Below are 19,530 nucleotides of genomic sequence, written 5' to 3' on the forward strand. Positions count from 1 at the left end.
CAATACTGAGCCAGTTCCCCAACTCAAACCTGGCCAAACTCCTTAGTCCTTTCCTTTATGATGAAAAATGAATAAACAATGGGACAACGATGTAGGAAATATGCGACATTATTAAAATGATGTGTGACCAAACCTCAGCCAGAAGGGGATCGAGAGGGAAGGAGAGGAGGAAGCTGGCAGATTTCAGATGTTTGTATATGAAATGTCATTTACGTCAGCCCCAAGTAACTTCCCGACTCAGACAGAACATAGCAAATAATTGTGAACATAACTCAAAAGATGTAAAAATGAATAAACAATGTCCCAGCCATAATTAATGGCATTGGGCATAGGATAGTGACCCAACCCCAGCCTGAGAGGGGTATAAAGGGAAGGTGAGGAGGAAGCTGTAATATCAGAGAATTTGGGGAAAGGTAAGTAACATTGTAGCAATGGGCACTTACCTCGAGCCACAGCTTGGCTGCATATATATAATTTCACATGTTGTATACTGTACAACTTTCTATCCCCCTTCTTTTTAATCCAAATGTAAGCACTAGACTAGATGATAGGTTCTCTTTGCTAGCTGGCAGGATTAAAAGAGAAGTATGGGTTTGGGTTTTTTTTTCTCCCATCATACTTGCCTAGGTGGATGCAGCGTCGGCAGGCCTGGACTGGCCATAGGGCATACCGGGCATATGCCCGGTGGGCCGCAGCGGCCGGCGGCTCGCATGTCACGTCTACCCCTAGTGCACTCTCAGCTGCGAGTTGGAGCCTCCCTTGAGTGACAGTGACACCCGTTGGCTCATCAGGGGGCCTGGACCCGCAACAATCCCCTTCTCTTTGGCACGGTGGCCCCGGCTCTGATGATCTGATCAGTCTCGGCTGTCTCACACAGCCGAGCAGAGTGAAGCCGCCTCCCCCTCCTCCATGTCCACACATGGGGAGGGGACCTGACATGCAGTCCCGCACTGATCTGAGGTACATTATGGGTCTAGAGGGGGTTCTGTATTGTAGGGGGGGTTCTGTATTGTAGGGGGTTCTGTATTGTAGGGGGGGGTCTGAAATGTAGGGAGAGTTCTGTATTGTAGGGGGGTCTGAAATGTAGGGGGGTTCTGTATTGTAGGGGAGTCTGAAATGTAGGGGGGTTCTGTATTGTAGGGGGGGTTCTGTATTGTAGGGGGTTCTGTAATGTAGGGGTCTGAAATGTAGGGGGGATTCTGTATTGTAGGGGGGTCTATAATGTAGGTGGGGTTCTGTATTGCAGGGGGGGTTCTGAAATGTAGGGGGGGATTATGTATTGTAGGGGGGTTCTGTATTGTAGGGGAGTCTGTATTGTAGAGGGGGTCTGTGCTGTAGGGGGTCTGTGCTGTAGGGGAGTCTGTATTGTAGAGGGGGTCTGTAATGTAGGGGAGTCTGTATTGTAGAGGGGGGCTGTAATGTAGGGGGGTCTGTACTGTAGGGAGGGGGTCTGTACTGTAAGGAGGAGGTCTGTGTAACATGCAGGGGGTCCAGAACTGTTAGAGGGGTGTCTGTGTAACAAACTGTGGGGTGCTGTGTAATGTAAAGGGGCCCAGAGGTGCAGGGTGCTATGTAATGTAAAGGGGCCCAGAGGTGCAAGGTGCTGTATAATGTAAAGGGGCCCAGAGGTGCAGGGTGCTATGTAATGTAAAAGTGTCCAGGGTGCTGTGTAATGTAAGGGGGTCCAGAAGTGCAAGGTGCTGGAACCCCACATCCCATCATTAACTGCAGCCTCGAAGCGCCACTCCGCGCCGCTGCCATGCCCCTAAATTGCACTCCTGTGAACTGTAGTAGAAGCCCAGCCAAACGAGCCAAGCCTGGATGTAGTGATGAGCTGAACTACCTTGGGTTTGGGTTCAGCAGGGTTTGGCCAACTTCAGCGAAATCTGGATGCCAAACCCAGACCCTCAATCAATAAGAACCATATTTGTCAAATTAAAAATGCCCAAACTTTCTAGGCTTATAGGCAAGGAGGTGTCAGAAATAGCTTGGGGGTGGGCACTGGGCACATTTTTGTTGGTTACTAGCTGTCAAGTTTCCAGCATTCAGAAGGTTTTTAAACGTTCCTGTGTATATGAAGCCTGACAGTGTTTATAAATAACACTTGCTCAGATGCTACAGAAAGATAAAATGTAACATAGTGTTACTTTTGTATCATTCTGTTCATTCATCTGCAGATCAAAAGGGATAAACTTCTATCTGCAAATCATGTCAGTTAACCACCTCAGCTCCGGAAGGTTGTGACCAGGATTTTTTTTTGCTATTTAGCACTGCCCTACTTTAACTGGCAATTGCGCAGTCATGCAATACTGTACATAAATTCAATTTTTATTACTTTTTCCATAGAAATTTTCTTTTAGTGGTATTTGATCAACACTAGTTTTTTTTTTGACATTTTTGTAATATAAATGAAAAAACACTTTGAAAAAAAAACACTTTCTGGTATAAAAATATATCCAGTAAAATCAATTTTCTTAAAAAAATTTGGCCACAATGTAGTCTGCTACATGTCTTTGATAAAATAATATTCAAATAAGTGTATATTAGTTGGTTTGTGTGAAAGTTATATCTTCTACAAACTATGGTTTATAGTAGGGTTGTCCCGATACCACTTTTTTAGGACCGAGTACAAGTACCGATACTTTTTTTTATGTACTCGCCGATACCGAATACCGATACTAATGCCATGTGACAGTTTGACTGATGGGCACTGATAGGTGGCACTGACTGATGGGCACTGATAGGTGGCACTGACTGATGGGCACTGATAGGTGGCACCTATGGACACTGGCACTGATGGGCAGCACTGATAGGTGGCACTTATGGGCACTGATGGCACTGTTAGGCGGCAGTTATGGGAACTGACAGGTGGCTGGCACTGATAGGCAGCAGTTATGGGCACTGATAGGTGGCTGGCACTGTTAGATGGCACTGATAGGTGGCACTTATGGACACTGATGGAACTGACAGGTGGCACTTTTTGGGCAGGCACTGAAATGCAGCAATAAATGACATGAGGAAATGCTATGCTGCAGCGCCCATCTTGGTACACCCTGCACGCTGCATCAGTAAGTATCAGCAGACATCTTGTTACACCCAGCCCGAGCTACATGGGCTGGGTGTAACAAGATGCCAGCTGCTGGCTTACTGTGGCCAAGTGCAGGGTGTGCCAAGATGACGGCGACCGATCCGCCTACTGACGCCAGACCCGCCCTCCCCGACCCCTGAATCAGTTTGCCCGCTCCACCCACTGAGGCAGCCTGATCCGCCTACTGCCGCCGCCCACCCTCTCCGCCCAGAGTCAGCTTGCTGCTGACCAAGTATCGAGTCCGGCATCGGGAGCATTTGTGCGCGTACAAGTATCGGTAACGGGACAACCCTAGTTTATATATTTGAAAATTAATTAATCCTGATGTACTGACACCCTCATCTCATTTCTTGAGGCCCTAAAATGCCAGGACAGTACAAGTACCCCCCCAAATGACCAATTTTTGCAAAGTAGACAGTCCAAGGTATTTAGTAAGAGACATGGTGAGTTTTTTTGAAGTTGTAATTTTTTTTTTTATAAAACAGTTTTTTCTTTCCACATTTGTTTACATACTGTCACCAGGGCAGTGTAGCATCATATATCATTAGCATATCAGTATCATCATTAGTATATCATCTAGGGATGCACCGATATATCGGTGGCCGATACATATCGGCCGAAAACAGCTGTTTTGGCGTAATTGCCGAAACAGCTTAAAAATTGCCGATATGGGCATCATTTACAACCACTTTAAATGACTGCCATATTATTGAAAAAACTTAAACGTAACTGGGCAGGGTCCATGGGCTAAGCCCAATGGTAAGTCCGGCCCTGGTGATTTGATTTCTTTTAGAATGGTGATCACTGTGTTAGAAATGTTTTTAACTGTCATGAATAGATTTCATGACAGCTGTGATTACTAGTGATCTGTGATTGGCTGCAGCTAATTACATGGTACCGGGTGCTGTGATTGGCCCATGTACCATGTGATAGCTACAGTATGAGCCAATCACAGCATAGGAAACACAGCTGTTATGAATGAATTCATTCATAACAGCTTTGTTGACATTGTGATCATGTGATTGCATAATTCAGTGCAGACCCCCCTTCAGTTTAGCCCCGTTCAGTGCAGACCCCCTTCGGTGTAGCCCCCCCCTTCAGTTTAGCCCCGTTCAGTCAGACCCCCCCCCCCCCTCCATTCAGTACCTCAGATCAGCGCGGCGGCGGCACATGCACAGCAGGTGCGGTCCCCTCCCCCTGTGTACACATAAACAGAAGAGGGGGAGGCGGCTTCACTCTGCATGGCTGTGCCTGCCTGTGTGATATCCGGGACCATGATCGCTCAGGGCATACAGCCTGCGGCCGTAAGAGGAGAGATGGTTGGTGCAGCGGTGTGTCACCCGCACACCCCCTCCCTCCCTCTTGCATCGATTCGCCACTATAGCTCTCTTCACCTCGCCTCTGCCTGATATCTGGGACCATGATCTCTCAGACACACAGCCGCGAGAGGAGAGGGAAGGTTGGTGCAGTGGTGTGTCACCCTGCACACCCCCTCCCCCCTGCATCGCCACTGTAGCTCGCCTCTCCCTGCCTGGGCGCTGTCATTGATTTAATCGCGGAGGGGGGTGGCGGTAAAGCGCTGCTAAAAATAGGGGTGCTTTACCGCCGACGCCACCCCCGCCCAGAGTGAAAGGGGTCTTAATCTCACTTTTGTTGTAGCACACCCCACAGCAAGAATAAAACAATAATTGTCCCCCCCCCCCCCCCCAAAATGCATACCAGACCCTTAATCTGAGCATGCAGCCTGGCTGGCCAGGCGGGACCCCGTGGCAAAGACACCTTGCTCCCATGTTGATGAAGACAAGAGCCTCTTACCCACAACCCTTTGCATTTTTCTTTCTTCTTTTTCAGCCTTACCTCTCTGTGTCCTGTGTATCACCATGAACCGTTGGCTCCTCCTCCTCTCGATTCTTTTGGCTGTTGAAAATGCTCTGGGTAAGCGCTCAGTAGTTTTTGCATTAAGTTGTAGAGATGTATTGCAATACGCTGTCTTGTGGCTTATGTAGTATTTAACCACTTAAGACCCGTACCTTTAGGCAGCTAAAGGACCCGGACAGTTTTTGCGATTCGGCACTGCGTCGCTTTAACTGACAATTGCGCGGTCGTGCGACGTGGCTCCCAAACAAAATTGGCGTCCTTTTTTCCCCACAAATAGAGCTTTCTTTTGGTGGTATTTGATCACCTCTGCGGTTTTTATTTTTTGCGCTATAAACAAAAATAGAGCGACAATTTTGAAAAAAAAAACAATATTTTTTACTTTTTGCTATACTAAATATCCCCAAAAAATATATAAATTCTTCTACCTATTTTTGGTAAAAAAAAAAAACGCAATAAGCGTTTATCGATCAGTTTGCGCAAAATTTATAGGGGATAGTTTTATGGCATTTTTATTAATAATTTTTTTTTTACTTCTAATGGCGGCGATCTGTGATTTTTTTCATGACTGCGACATTATGGTGGACACATCGGACAATTTTGACACATTTTTGGGACCATTGTCATTTTTACAGCGAAAAGTGCTATAAAAATCCACTAATTACTGTGAAAATTACTGGCTGCATTTGGGGTGACAAACTGGCTGCATTTGAGGGCAAACTGGCTGCATTTGGGAGGAAACTGGCTGCATTTGGGAGGAAACTGGCTGCATTTGGGAGGAAACTGGCTGCATTTGGGGTGACAAACTGGCTGCATTTGAGGGGGCAAACTGGCTGCATTTGAGGGGGCAAACTGGCTGCATTTGAGGGGGCAAACTGGCTGCATTTGAGGGGGCAAACTGGCTGCATTTGAGGGGGCAAACTGGCTGCATTTGGGGGCACAAACTGGCTGCATTTGGGAGGAAACTGGCTGCATTTGGAAGGAAGCTGGCTGCATTTGGGAGGAAACTGGCTGCATTTGGGGTGACAAACTGGCTGCATTTGAGGGGGCAAACTGGCTGCATTTGGGAGGAAACTGGCTGCATTTGAGGGGGCAAACTGGCTGCATTTGAGGGGGCAAACTGGCTGCATTTGAGGGGGCAAACTGGCTGCATTTGAGGGGGCAAACTGGCTGTATTTGGGGGCAAACTGGCTGCATTTGGGGGCAAACTGGTAGCATTTGGGAGGAAACTGGAATCAGGGACAGCCAATCCGATCCAGAGCAGCTCTGTGCAGACCCGCAGATCTGCGCTGCATGCACATGGGACACCGCCCCGCCCCTCTAAGCATTATGCCCCTCCTATAGGTAACCGCAGCCCTTACAGCTGCCATACGACACCCCGATTACACCTTATGGTGTGGAGAGCGGTCACATCATGATCACACCGATCAGATAACGCAGACTCCAATCATAGCACATTGACTGCCTTCATGATCCTCCTATAGTCCCACATCACCGGAATCCTTCACCACAGGCTCCTCACTCGCACTCATCTTATTTCCACACGCCAAATGCGAGCAGGCGAGTGTAAATTTTGGGGGCTGCCTCTAGGGTGTGCACTAGCCTCAATCCACTGGCACTGAGGTGCCGGTGTTTTTTCAAGAAGTGCCCCCCTATTAAATAGTGCCCGCCCATGCGCAGGACGGAGCCGCACTCCAGCTGAGTTGCCGATCAGCCGGAGTGACGTGACCAGGGACGTGACCTATGGGAGATACCATTTCATGAGCACAATTGAAACCTGTACATACACCTGGGGGACACCGTAGTTCTCACATTGTGGCTTACCACTAGCGGCCCTCCAGCAGCAGCGATGCACAATCTGAGAACTGCGGTCTCCCCCGCTGTTTGTATCGGTTTAAATTGTGCCTTTAAAATGGTATCTCCCATCGAGAGATAACTCCTACGATGTGCGCATGCGCCATGGTTACGTCAGCCCAGCTAATCGGCAAATCAGCTGCTTTGACGTACGGCGCAATCCGCTGTTCGTCCCGGGCACTATTCGATGGGGGGGGCACTTCTCGACAGACCACCGGCTCAGACATGACACAATTATGTAAATCCTAGTGCCTATGCGGCTGATTCATAGAATCAGGTTACTCATAGATATCCCTAAGATCCGACAGGCGTAAGTGTCTTACACCGTCGGATCTTAGGCTGCAATCTCACGATGGCCGCTAGGTGGCGCTTCCGTTTTGTTTACGCGAGGAATATGCTAATTAGTAGTTACGTCGATTCAGAAACGAACGACAGCCCGACGCTTTTTTTTTTTACGTCGTTTGTGTTCGGCTTTTTCCGGCGTAAAGTTACCCCTGCTATATGAGGGGTATGTGCGTTTTTTTTTACGTTTTACTTGAACAGCGCAGGCACCGTCCGTAAAATCTCCCAGCGTGCATTGCTCTAAATGACGTCGCAAGGACGTCATTTAGGCGTATCCTATGTTAAGTATGGCCGTCGTTCCCGCGCCGAGTTTTGAAATTTTACGTTGTTTGCGTAAGTCGTTCGCGAATACGGCTGGACGTAATTTCCGTTCCCGTCGAAAGCAACGACGTCCTTGCGACGTCATTTAGAGCAATGCACGCTGGGAGATTTTACGGAACGGCGCCTGCGCCGTTCAAGTAAAACGTAAAAAAAAACGCGGGGTCAAGGGAAATTTAAATAAAACACGCCCCCTACATCCCCATTTGAATTACGCGGCCTTACGCCGCAACACATATACGTTACGCCGCCGTAACCAAGGGCGCAAGTTCTTTCTGAATAAAGAACTTGCGCCCCAAAGTTAGAGCGGCGTAAAGTATCGGAGATACGTTACGCGGGCCGGACAGATACGCCATTGTATCTGAATCCGGCCCTGTGTGTGTGGAAAGGCAGGCGTCCCAATACTTTTTGCTAATAAAGTGCACTATTTATGCGCAGGAAAATGCATCCATGTGCATGACGCCTCATCCTTCTGGTGCTCCTCATTTTCTTACACTATACCAAAAGTTTCAGTATCTGGAACTAGTATTTGATGGTATATTTTATTGATTGTATATTTATATCGCCAACATTAACTTTTCTGTGCTATTCTTTGCAGGATGCCCACCTATTGTATCCCGCGCCCAGTGGGGTGCTAGGAGGTCCACATGCAAGACAAAGTTGAAACTTCCTGTACCGGGCGTAATCATCCACCACAGCGCCGGAGCTACCTGTAGCAACCGAAAGTCATGCACCTCCCAAGTGAAGGGCATACAGAACCTTCACATGAACACCAACAAATGGTGTGACGTCGGATATCAGTGAGAATCCAATATGGATCCATTTTAATTGAAGGAGATCTGTACATTATAGGGCACCTAAACCTAAGAACAAGAAAATGCCCATCATTGCCACCCATCAGTGCCACCTATTAGTGCCAATTCTCAGTGCTCACCAGTGCCACCTCTCAATGCCCTTCAGTGCCACCTCTCAATGCCCTTCAGTGCCACCTCTCAGTGTCACCTCTCATTTCCCACCAATGCCACCTCTCAGTGCCCACCAGTGCCTATCAGTGCCGCCTATCAGTGCCTATCAGTGCAGCCTTATCAGCGTACATCAATGAATGAGAAAAATTGCCTGTTTGCAAACTTTTCTTGTCCAATATTTTTTATTAAATTTTTCTAATTTTTTTTTAACAAGCCATGGTTTGCCCACGCCTGTTTGCAAACTTTTATAACAAAATACATTGGGCCAGATCCAGAGAGAATTACATCCGCGCAGCGTATCAGAGATACGCTGCGCCGCCGCACCTTACCTGGCGGAATTTTCGAATCCTCAACGATCTCGCGCCGTAAGTTACGGCGGCGTAGTGTGCTTCTGGCGGCGGAATTCAAATCGGCGATTAGGGGGGCGCGATTCATTTAAATGAAGCGCGTCCCCGCGCCGAATGAACCTTGCGCATGCGTCGTCCCGAAATTTCCCGCCGTGCATCGCGCTAAATGACGTCGCTAGGACGTATTTTTTTTTAACTTAGACGTGAGTTACGTCCATCCCTATTCACGGACGACTTACGCAAAAAAAATTCAGATTTTGACGCGGGAACGACGGCCATACTTAACATTGCAAGTCTATCTATACGCCGCAAAATACCAGCTTTAACTATAAGCCGACTACAGACGACGTTAGAAAATGCGACGTAAAACACTAATTTGCATACCCGACGGGGAAAACAACGCAAACTCCACCCAGCGGGCGCCAAAGTATTGCATCTACAATCCGAAGCCGTACGCCTGTCGGATCTAACCCAGATGCCGTCGTATCTTGGTTTGAGGATTCAAACTAAAGATACAACGCGGGAAATTTGAAAGTACGCTGGCGTATCAGTAGATACGCCGGCGTACTTGCTCTGTGGATCTGCCCCTTTGTTTTGTATATATATATATTTTTTTTTCCAAAAATAAAAACCGCAGTCACTCCCTTAGGGCACACTTAAAGTGGAGGTTCACCCGAAAAGTTAATTTTTAATATTAGATTGATGCTCATTTTGTGAAGGGGAATCGGGTAGTCTTTTTAAAATCGAAGCAGTACTTACCGTTTTAGAGAGCGATCTTCTCCGCCGCTTCCGGGTATGGGCTTCGGGACTGGGCGTTCCTATTTGAGTGACAGGCTTCCGACAGTCGCATACATCGCGTCACGAGTAGCCGAAAGAAGTCGAACGTCGGTGCGGCTCTATACGGCGCCTGCGCACCGACGTTCGACTACTTTTGGAAAATCGTGACGCGATGTATGCGACCGTCGGAAGACTGTCAATCAAATAGGAACGCCCAGTCCCGCAGCCCATACCCAGAAGCGGCGGAGAAGATCGCTCTCTAAAACGGTAAGTACAGCTTCGTTTTTTAAAAAACTACCCGATTCCCCTTGACAAAATGAGCATCAATCTAATGTTAAAAATTAACTTTTCGGGTGAACCTCCACTTTAAGTGTGCCCTAAGGGAGTGATTCTTAGGCCGGGTACACACGAGAGGATTTATCCGCGGAAACGGACCGTTTCCACGGATAAATCCTCTGGCGGATTTTGATCTCATGGTTGTACTAACCATGAGATCAAAATCCCCGTGGAATTCCGTCCGCGGTGACGTGTCGCGCCGTCGCCGCAATAATGACGCGGCGACGTGCGCGACGCTGTCATATAAGGAATTCCACGCATGCGTCGAATCATTACGACGCATGCGGGGGATGGATTCGGACGGATTGATCGGGTGAGTCTGTACAGATCAATCCGTTGGAATGGATTCCAGCGGATCGATTTCTTAGCATGTCAAGAAATTTTGATCCGCTGGAAATCCATCCCCGGAGACAAAAATCCGCGTAAACAGATCCGCTGGATCGTACACACCAGGGGATCTATCCGCTGGAGCCGGTCCACGGATCAATTCCAGCGGATGGATCCTCTCGTGTGTATGGGGCCTTTCTGTAGGGGGGTGTGGCTGTAGGCGTGACGTCACTGATCGTCTGTTCCCTATATCAGGGAACAGACGATCAGTGTCACTGCCACACAGAAGAACGGGGAAGGTTTGTTTACACTCACCTCTCCCCGTTCTTCAGCTCCTGTGACCGATTGCGGGACACCGGCGGCGATTGGGTCCCGCGGTCACGGAGCTTCGGACCGGGTTGCGAGCGCGCCCCGTGGCTGGGCTCTTAAAGGCATCGTAGGTATGTGCATGTGCCCAGCTGTGCCCTTCTGCCAACGTACGTATATCGGCGCAAAGGGGTCCTTAAGTGGTTAAAGAATGGGCAGAGAGAGCGGGGGTGGGTGGGGGATGGTAAAGGTTGTATGGCTGTATTATGCTTGTAGAGTATTGTTTTGATGACCAATCACCTTTCACTATTTCCTACACAGCTTCCTCATTACAGAGGACGGAGCAATATATGAAGGTATGGGTTGGAAAACTCACGGCTCCCATGCAAGAAATTTTAACAGTAACCTTGGCATCTGCTTTGTGGGAACCTTTACGAGTAAGTGATGGTGCACAACACTGTTAGAGGACTAAAGTGTGGGGGGTACATTTGTATAGCGCCCCCCTGAGTCAATACTTTGTAGAACCTCCTTTCTCTGCAATTACAGCTGCAAGTATTTTTGGGGATGTCTCTACCAGCTTTGCACATCTAGAGAGGGACATTTCCGCCCATTCTTCTTCTTTGTAAAATATCTCAAGCTCTGTCAGATTGGATGGAGAGCGTCTGTGAGCAGCAATTTTCACATATTGCCACAGATTCTCTATTGGATTTAAGTCTGGACTTTGGCTGGGCCATTCTAACACATGAATATGCTTTGATTTTAACAAGGGGTCTCCAAACTGCGGCCCGAGGGCCGGATGTGGCCCTTTGCTAGCCTTTATCCGGCCCTTGGGGCAGTATTGCTCCCAACGATATGAGGCATTATTCCTCCCAATGACACCAACAATGGGGCACTATTTCTTCCACCAATAGCAATGATGGAGCACTATTCCTCCTCTTACTGCCGACCAACACTGGGGTCGTGTTTGTTCTACCTGAATGCTCGGCCCTGGGGCATTTTCTACCCCCATTGGTCAGAGTCAGGCCCCCCTGAAGTCTGAAAGACAGTAAACTGGCCCTTTGCTTGAAAAGTATGGAGACCCCTGATCTAAACCATTCCATTGTAGCTCTGGCTGTATGTTTTGGGTTGTTTTCCTGCTGGAAGGTGAACCTCTTCTAAGATTGCCCTGTATTTGGCACCACTATCTTCCCATCAACTCTGACCAGCTTCCCTGTCCCTGCTGAAGAAAAGCATCCCCACAACATGATGCTGCCACCACCATGTTTCACGGTGGGGATGGTGTGTTCATAGGGATGTGCAGTGTTAGTTTTCCGCCACACATAGCGTTTTGCTTTTAGACCAAAAAGTAAAATTTTGGTCTCATCTAACCAGAGCACCTTCTTCCACATGTTTGCTGTGTGCCCCTCATGGCTTTTCACAAACTGCAATCAGCTCGCGGTGAGGGGGGCGCTTTAAACATTTTGTGACCAGTGGCGGCTGGTGCTCAAAATTTTTTGGGGGGTGCAAAACGAAAAAAAAAAAAAAATTGCAGCCTCACTGTGCCCATCACATGCAGCCACTGTGCCATCAAACGCAGCCACTGTGCCATGCCACCAAATGCAGCCACTGTGCCATCAATTGTCACCACTGTGCCATGCCATCAAATGCAGTCACTGTGCCATCAATTGTCACCACTGTGTCATGCCATCAAACAGCAACTGTGCAATCAATTGTCACCACTGTGCCATGCAACACAGCAACTGTGCCATCAATTGTCACCACTGTGCCATGCCATCAAACGCAGCTACTGTGCCATCAAACGCAGCCACTGTGCCATCAATTGTCACCACTGTGCCATGCCATCAAACGCAGTCACTGTACCATGCCATCAAACGCAGCCACTGTTCCATCAATTGTCACCACTGTGCCATGCCATCAAATGCAGCCACTGTGCCCCTCAATTGTTGCCACTGTGCCAATTGTCACCACTGTGCCCTTTAATTGTCACCACTGTGCCCCATGATGCCACTGTGCCCATTGTCACCACTGTGCCCCATGATGCCACTGTGCCCATTGTCACCACTGTGCCCCATGATGCCACTGTGCCCATTGTCACTCACCACTGTGCCCCATGATGCCACTGTGCCAATTGTCACCTCTGTGCCCTTTGTCACCACTGTGCCCCATGATGTCACTGTGCCCCTTTCCCTGTAAAGCCGAGGACGCATATATGCGTACGCTCGGCGTGAAAGGGTTAAGAGAATGACTTTTGTAAAGGCCAACAAACATTTTTCCAGACATAAAATCCTCAAAAAATTGCAATTTCTTTGTTTCCTCCGGTAAAGCTGCCAATTTATTTCCATATATATATATTTTTTCCTTTATACAGATCGTGTCCCTAAAATTGCCGCCCTGAATGCTGCAAAAAATCTTATCAAGTGTGGGGTGGACAAAAAGTTAATCAGAAGCGATTATAGACTGCGGGGTCACCGAAACGTGAATCCAACTTCCTGTCCCGGAAACGGCCTCTACAACGTCATTAAAGGATGGCCTCGCTTCAAAGCTTGAGATGGATCTCCAGTGTTCTCTGCGCTTATTGTAGATCCCAACAGGAAATTTAGCCAAATGCATTTAACAAAGCTTTTAGCGTGGAAGTAGCAGCCAAGATCACACTCGTCATACCTGCATGGACTTGTGTGTCCTTAAAGTGGATGTAACCCCCCCCCTCATCCTTTCTAATCTCCTGCCATAGTGCTGATCTATAAGGATATAGATGCCTCCTGCATGTATCCTCACCTGTCAAATGTCTCCCCTCTGTCTGTTATAAGGACTGAAAAACTGCAGATTCTGTGGGCGGGTCTGTTGTCTGGAGCTCGGTGGGTGGAGTCATGATGTCAGTAGACTGCCCCGCCCTCTTCTACACTCCCCTTGTCAACATGCATTTTTTCCTGTGTATTCCTTACACTAAATTCTGCTATGATCACTAACATCCAGAAAAGTAACCACATGACTTCAGAAAAGGAGTGGGGGTGGGAATTAAAAATAATACCTGTCTCCAGGCCAGTGCATGAGATATGTAAATAACCTGTCACTCACAGCAAGGGGGGCGGAACGGACTAAGGTTTTTCTCAGTAAGTCCATTTTATTTCACTGAACAATAAAAGAGGATTGCTCAGAGCTGGATTAACTGGCCCAGATTCTCAAAGACATACGACGGCGTATCTCCAGATACGCCGTCGTAAGTCCGAATGGGCGCCGTCGTATCTATGCGCCTGATTCATAGAATCAGTTACGCATAAATTCTGCCAAGATACGAGCGGCGTAAGTCTCCTACGCCGTCGTATCTTGGGGTGCATATTTACGCTGGCCGCTAGGTGGCGCTTCCGTTGATTTCCGCGTCGAATATGTAAATGAGCAAGATACGCCGATTCACGAAACGTACGTACGCCCGTCGCAATTAGTTACACCGTTTACGTAAGACATACGCCGGCGTAAAGATAAAGCTGGTCTTTAGGTGGCGCAGCCCATGCAAGGTATGGACGTCGGAACAAGCGTATCTTTTTACGTAAGTCTCCTACGCCGTCGTATCTTGGGTGAATATTTACGCTGGCCGCTAGGTGGCGCTTCCGTTGTGTTCCGCGTCGAATATGTAAATGAGCAAGATACGCCGATTCACGAACGTACGTACGCCCGTCGCAATTAGTTTACGTAAAAGATACGCCGGCGTAAAGATAAAGCTTGTCTCTAGGTGGCGCAGCCCATGCAAGGTATGGACGTCGGAACAGGCGTATCTTTTTAGGTTGTTTACGTAAGTTGTACGCGAATAGGGCTGTGCGTAGGTTACGTTCACGTCACAGGCATTGAGCCGTCGTATCTTTGGGCGTAAATACGACGTGATACTGAGAATGCGTGCGCATGCGCCGTTCGTTCGTCCATGCATCTACATGGGGTCAAGCTTAATTTAAATACAACACGCCCACGACCTGCCTACTTTGAAATACGCGCGCTTACGCCGGGCCATTTACGCTACGCCGCCGTAACTTAGGACGCAAGTGCTTTGTGAATACAGCACTTGCCTCTCTAAGTTGCGGCGGCGTATCGTAAATAAGATACGCTACGCCCGCACATAGTTACGCCGCCCTACGTGAATCTGGGCCACTCTGTGTGGCAAGACTGGGCACAGATGATAGGAAATCTTATACTCTACATTGTGACAGCAAAGAATATATATATATTTTTTCGGGTTTACATCCACTTTAAAGGTTATTAAAAGTGCTTACAGATATCATCATGAAAGAGCCAGAGTGTCCATATTTACATCAATGCTTTGCTTTCACTTTGCAGGCAGAAAAAACAAAATAAAAAAAAATTGTGCACTTTATTTGTGTTTTTTTTTTCTTTTATGGTTACACTTGGTTCCAAATACTTTTGGTAATCTTGGGCCAGATTCTGGTAGAATCCGCGGCGGCGTAGCGTAAGCCATTTACACTACGCCGCCGCAAATTACTGGAGCAAGTGCCGTATTCTCCAAGCACTTGCTCCGTAATTTGCGGCGGCGCAGTGTAAATGGCCAGGCGTAAGGCCGCGTAATTCAAAGGGGGCGGCTAGTATTTAAATTAAGCGCGCCCCCGCGCCGATCGAACTGCGCATGCGCCGGGCATAAAAATAGCCCAGTGCGCATGCTCCAGCTCACGACGGAAAACGTCAATGACGCCGACGTGAGCGTCATTGACGTAAACTCCTATTCGCGAACGACTTAGGAAAACGACAGAAAAAGACGACGCTGACCCGACACCATACTTGACATAGCATACGACGGACCTTCGTAAACTTGCCCCTCATATAGCATGGGCAAGTTTACGCTTACGGAAACGTCGTAAATTCACTGCGTCGTCCGCGCGTACGTTCGGGAATCTCGCGTAAATAGCTAATTTGCATAGACGACGGGGAAAACGACGAGGCGACACCTAGCGGCGGGAAAAAATTGCATTTAAGATCTGACAGCGTAAGAGCCTTACGCCTGTCAGATCTAAGGGATATCTATGCGTAACTGATTCTAAGAATCAGTCGCATAGATCCGCCGGGCCAGATTAGGACTTACGATGGCGCAAATGGCGTTGCGCCGTCGTAAGCCTTTTAAGAATCTGGCCCATAGTGTATAAAAGTATTGAGACGCTTTCTTTTACACCCACATGAACTTTAATGGCATCCCCGTCTTAGTCCGTAAGATTCAATATGGAGTTGGCTCCGCCCTTTGCAGCTATAACAGCTTTAACTCTTCTGGGAAGGCCGTCCACAAGGTTTAGGAGTGTGTCTATGGGAATGTTTGACCATTCTTCCAGAAGAGTATTTGTGAGGTCAGGCACTGATGTTGGATGAGAAGGCCTGGCTCGCAGTCTCCGCTCTAATTCATCCCAAAGGTGTTCTATCGGGTTAGGGTCAGGACTCTGTGCAGTTCAGTCAAGTTCCTTAGACCCAAACTCGCTCATCTATGTCTTTATGGACCTTGCTTTGTGCACTGGTGCGCAGTCATGTTGGAACAAGAAGGGGCCGTCCCCAAACTGTTCCCACAAAGTTGGGAGCATGAAATTGTCTAAAATGTCTTGGTATTCTGACGCCTTAACCACTTGTCCACCGGAAGACGTCATATGACGTCCTCGACTTTGTGCGGTGATATCTGAATGATGGGTGCAGCTACAGGCATCATTCAGATATCGCCGTCTTCAGCCGCCGATTCTGTGCACGATAAGAACGATCAAAGCGGCGGTTCCACCTATTAAACGTTCTTATAGGCAGCGGGAGGGGAAACCCCCCCCCCTCCCGCCGCCATCCGGTGCTTCTCCGGGCTCTCCCGTGCCATCGGGGGCCCGGAGAGCGAATCGGTCGGCGCTGCCTGGAAAGCATAGAGATGACTGGTAACCAGATGGTCACCAGTCATCTCTTTGATGGTCGGAGGCACGGGCGCGACGTAAAATAAAAATAAAATTAAAACATTTTTTTTTCAAAACGCCCCTGTCCCCGCTATTTCGCGAGCAGAAGCGAACACGCATGCAAGTCCCACCCACATATGTAAACGCCGTTCAAGCCTCACATGTGAGGTATCGTCGCGTGCGTTAGAGCGTGTGCAACAATTCTAGCACTAGACCTCCTCTGTAACTCGAAAATAGTAACCTGTAAAAAATGTTAAAGCGTCACCTATGGAGATTATTAAGTACCGAAGTTTGACGCCATTCCATGAGTGTGCGCAATTTTAAAGCGTGACATGTTGGGTATCTATTTACTCGGCGTAACATCATCTTTCACATTATACAAAAAAATTGGGCTAACTTTACTGTTTTGTTATTTTTTAATTCATGAAACCGTTTTTTCCCCCCAAAAAAGGCATTTGAAATATTATTGCGCAAATACCATGCGAGGAAAAAAAAGTTGCAATGACCGCCATATTATTCCCTAGGGTGTCTGCTTTTTAGATCAGTTTTTTATCATCAGTTGATCCGTTTTTTCATCCGTTTTACATCCGTTTTACATCCGTTTTTCATCCGTTGTCATCCGTTTTTCATCCGTTGTCATCCGTTTTTCATCAGTTGTCATCCGTTTTTCATCCGTTGTCATCCGTTTTTCATCAGTTTTTTCATCCGTTTTTTTTTTTTGTTAGAACTTTATTTTTATTACATATTTTGATGAAAAACGGATGTTAGCGTATCGGATGTTAAACGGATCGTCCGCTAACATCCGTTTTTCGTCCGTTCCGTTTTTTTGACGGAAGAAAAATAGGGTTTTCTTCCGTTAAAAAAAACGGAGCTTAACGGAGACGGATGTTAACGGACGTTAGCGGATGCTCATCTGCTAACATACGCTATCCAATTGGAAAGCATTGCAGTCCGTAAACGGACATATGAAAAAACGGACGAACGTGTGAAAGGACCCTTGGCCGAGTTGTCAGAATGACAATCGGCTGTTTTTTTTTATTTCATTGCCGTACATACCGTATTTTCTCCGCGGCTTCCGGGTATGTAATGTGCGGGACTGGGCGTTCCTAATTGATTGACATCCTTCCGACCGGCGCATACAGCGCGTCACGAGTTGCCGAAAGAAGCCGAACGTCGGTGCGCAGGCGCCGTATAGAGCCGACTCGCAGTCCGGCTTCTTTCGGCAACTCGTGACGCGCTGTATGCGCCGGTCGGAAGGATGTCAATCAATTAGGAACGCCCAGTCCCGCACATTACATACCCGGAAGCGGCGGTGAAAATACGGTATGTACGGCATATAGCAGGGGTAACTTTACGCCGGAAAAAGCCTTACACAAACGACGTAAAAAAATGCGCCGGGCGGACGTACGTTTCTGAATCGGCGTATCTACCTAATTAGCATATTCCTTGCGTAAATCTGCGGAAGCGCCACCTAGCGGCCAGCGTAAATATGCAGCCTAAGATACGACGGTGTAAGAGACTTACGCCGGTCGGATCTTAGGGAAATCTATGCTTAACTGATTCTCTGAATCAGTCGCATAGATACGACCCCGCACACTCAGAGTTACGACGGCGTATCCGGAGATACGCCGTCGTAACTGCTCTCTGAATCCGTGCCAACATCTCCCCGTTCTGCCTAGGGAACAACAATCAGTGATGTGTGACGGCAAGCCACGCCCCCTAACAGTTAGAATCACTACCTAGGTCACACTTAACCCCTTCAGCACCCCTGAAAAGGGTTAACCCCTTCACTGCCAGTGTCATTTTTACAGTATCAGTGCATTTTTATAGCACTGATCGCTGTATAAATGACAATGGTCCCAAAAATGGTGTCAAAAGTGTCCGATGTGTCCGCCATAATGTCGCGGTCACGATCAAAAACAATGATCGCCGACATTACTAGTAAAAAAAAAAAATTATTAATAAAAATGCCATAATTCTATCCCTTATTATGTAGAAGCTATAACTTTTGCGCAAACCAATCAATAAACGCTTATTGCAATTTTTACCAAAAATATGTAGAATAATACGTATCGGCCTAAACTGAGGAAATTATTTTTATATATTTTATTATTTTTTAATTATATATTATGTATCAGCCTAAACTGAGGGAAAAAAAATTATATATTTTTGGGGGATAAAATTGTCACCGCAGAGGTGATCAAATACCCCCAAAATAAAGCTCTATTTGTCGGGGGAAAAGGACATCAATTTTGTTTTGGAGCCACGTCGCACGACCGCGCAATTGCCAGTTAAAGAGACGCAGTGCCGAATTGCAAAAAGTGGCCTGGTCTTTAACCACTTCCCGCCTGGTCAATGGACAATTGATGTCCGGGAAGTGGTTGTGAAATCCTGACTGGACGTCTATTGACGTCCTGCAGGATTTCATGCCGGCGCGCGCCCGTGGGGGCGCGCAGCGCGGCGATCGGTGATGCGTGGTGTCACTCTGACACGCTGCATCTCCGATCTCGGTAAAGAGCCTCTGGCCTCACGGCTGATCACGATGTAAACAGGAAGAGCCGTTGATCGGCTCTTTCTCACTCGCGTCTGACAGACGTGAGAAGAGGAGAGCCGATCGGCGGCTCTCCTGACAGGGGGGTTTGCGCTGATTGTTTATCAGTGCAGCCCCCCCTCGGATGCCAACACTGGACCACCAGGGAAGGGCAGAAAAAAAAAGGGCAATAAATAATAAAAAAAAAAGTGCAGTAAAAAAATAAAAAGAGGGCTGTAAAAAAAAAAAAGAATAGATGCCAATCAGTGCCCACAAATGGGCACTGACTGGCAACATGGACCCCTCAGTGTCCATCAGTGCCACCCCACAGTGTTCATTAGTGCCACCCCTCAGTGCCCATCCATGCCCAGTGCCCACCTATCAGTGCCCATCTGTGCCACCCATAAGTGCCGCCCATGAGTGCCACCCATAAGTGCCGCCCATGAGTGCCCATCTGTGCCGCCTATGAGTGCCCATCAGTGCCGCCTATGAGTGCCCATCAGTGCCACCTATGAGTGCCCATCAGTGCCGCATACCAGCGCTGCCTATCAGTGTC

General features: G+C 47.9%; 1 protein-coding gene across 1 annotated transcript; it reads left to right on the forward strand.

The window, feature by feature from the left end:
- Positions 1-346: 346 nt before the first annotated feature.
- Positions 347-13,290, forward strand: LOC120914332 (peptidoglycan recognition protein 1-like). Its single transcript, XM_040324992.1, has 5 exons — positions 347-413; positions 4,940-5,023; positions 8,076-8,277; positions 10,857-10,972; positions 12,904-13,290. The coding sequence occupies exons 2-5, from the start codon at positions 4,969-4,971 to the stop codon at positions 13,080-13,082; spliced, it is 552 nt and encodes a 183-aa protein (XP_040180926.1). The 5' UTR covers positions 347-413; positions 4,940-4,968; the 3' UTR covers positions 13,083-13,290.
- Positions 13,291-19,530: the final 6,240 nt, after the last annotated feature.

Source organism: Rana temporaria, chromosome 9 (assembly GCF_905171775.1).
Source record: "Rana temporaria chromosome 9, aRanTem1.1, whole genome shotgun sequence".
In the NCBI taxonomy this organism is placed as follows: domain Eukaryota; kingdom Metazoa; phylum Chordata; class Amphibia; order Anura; family Ranidae; genus Rana; species Rana temporaria.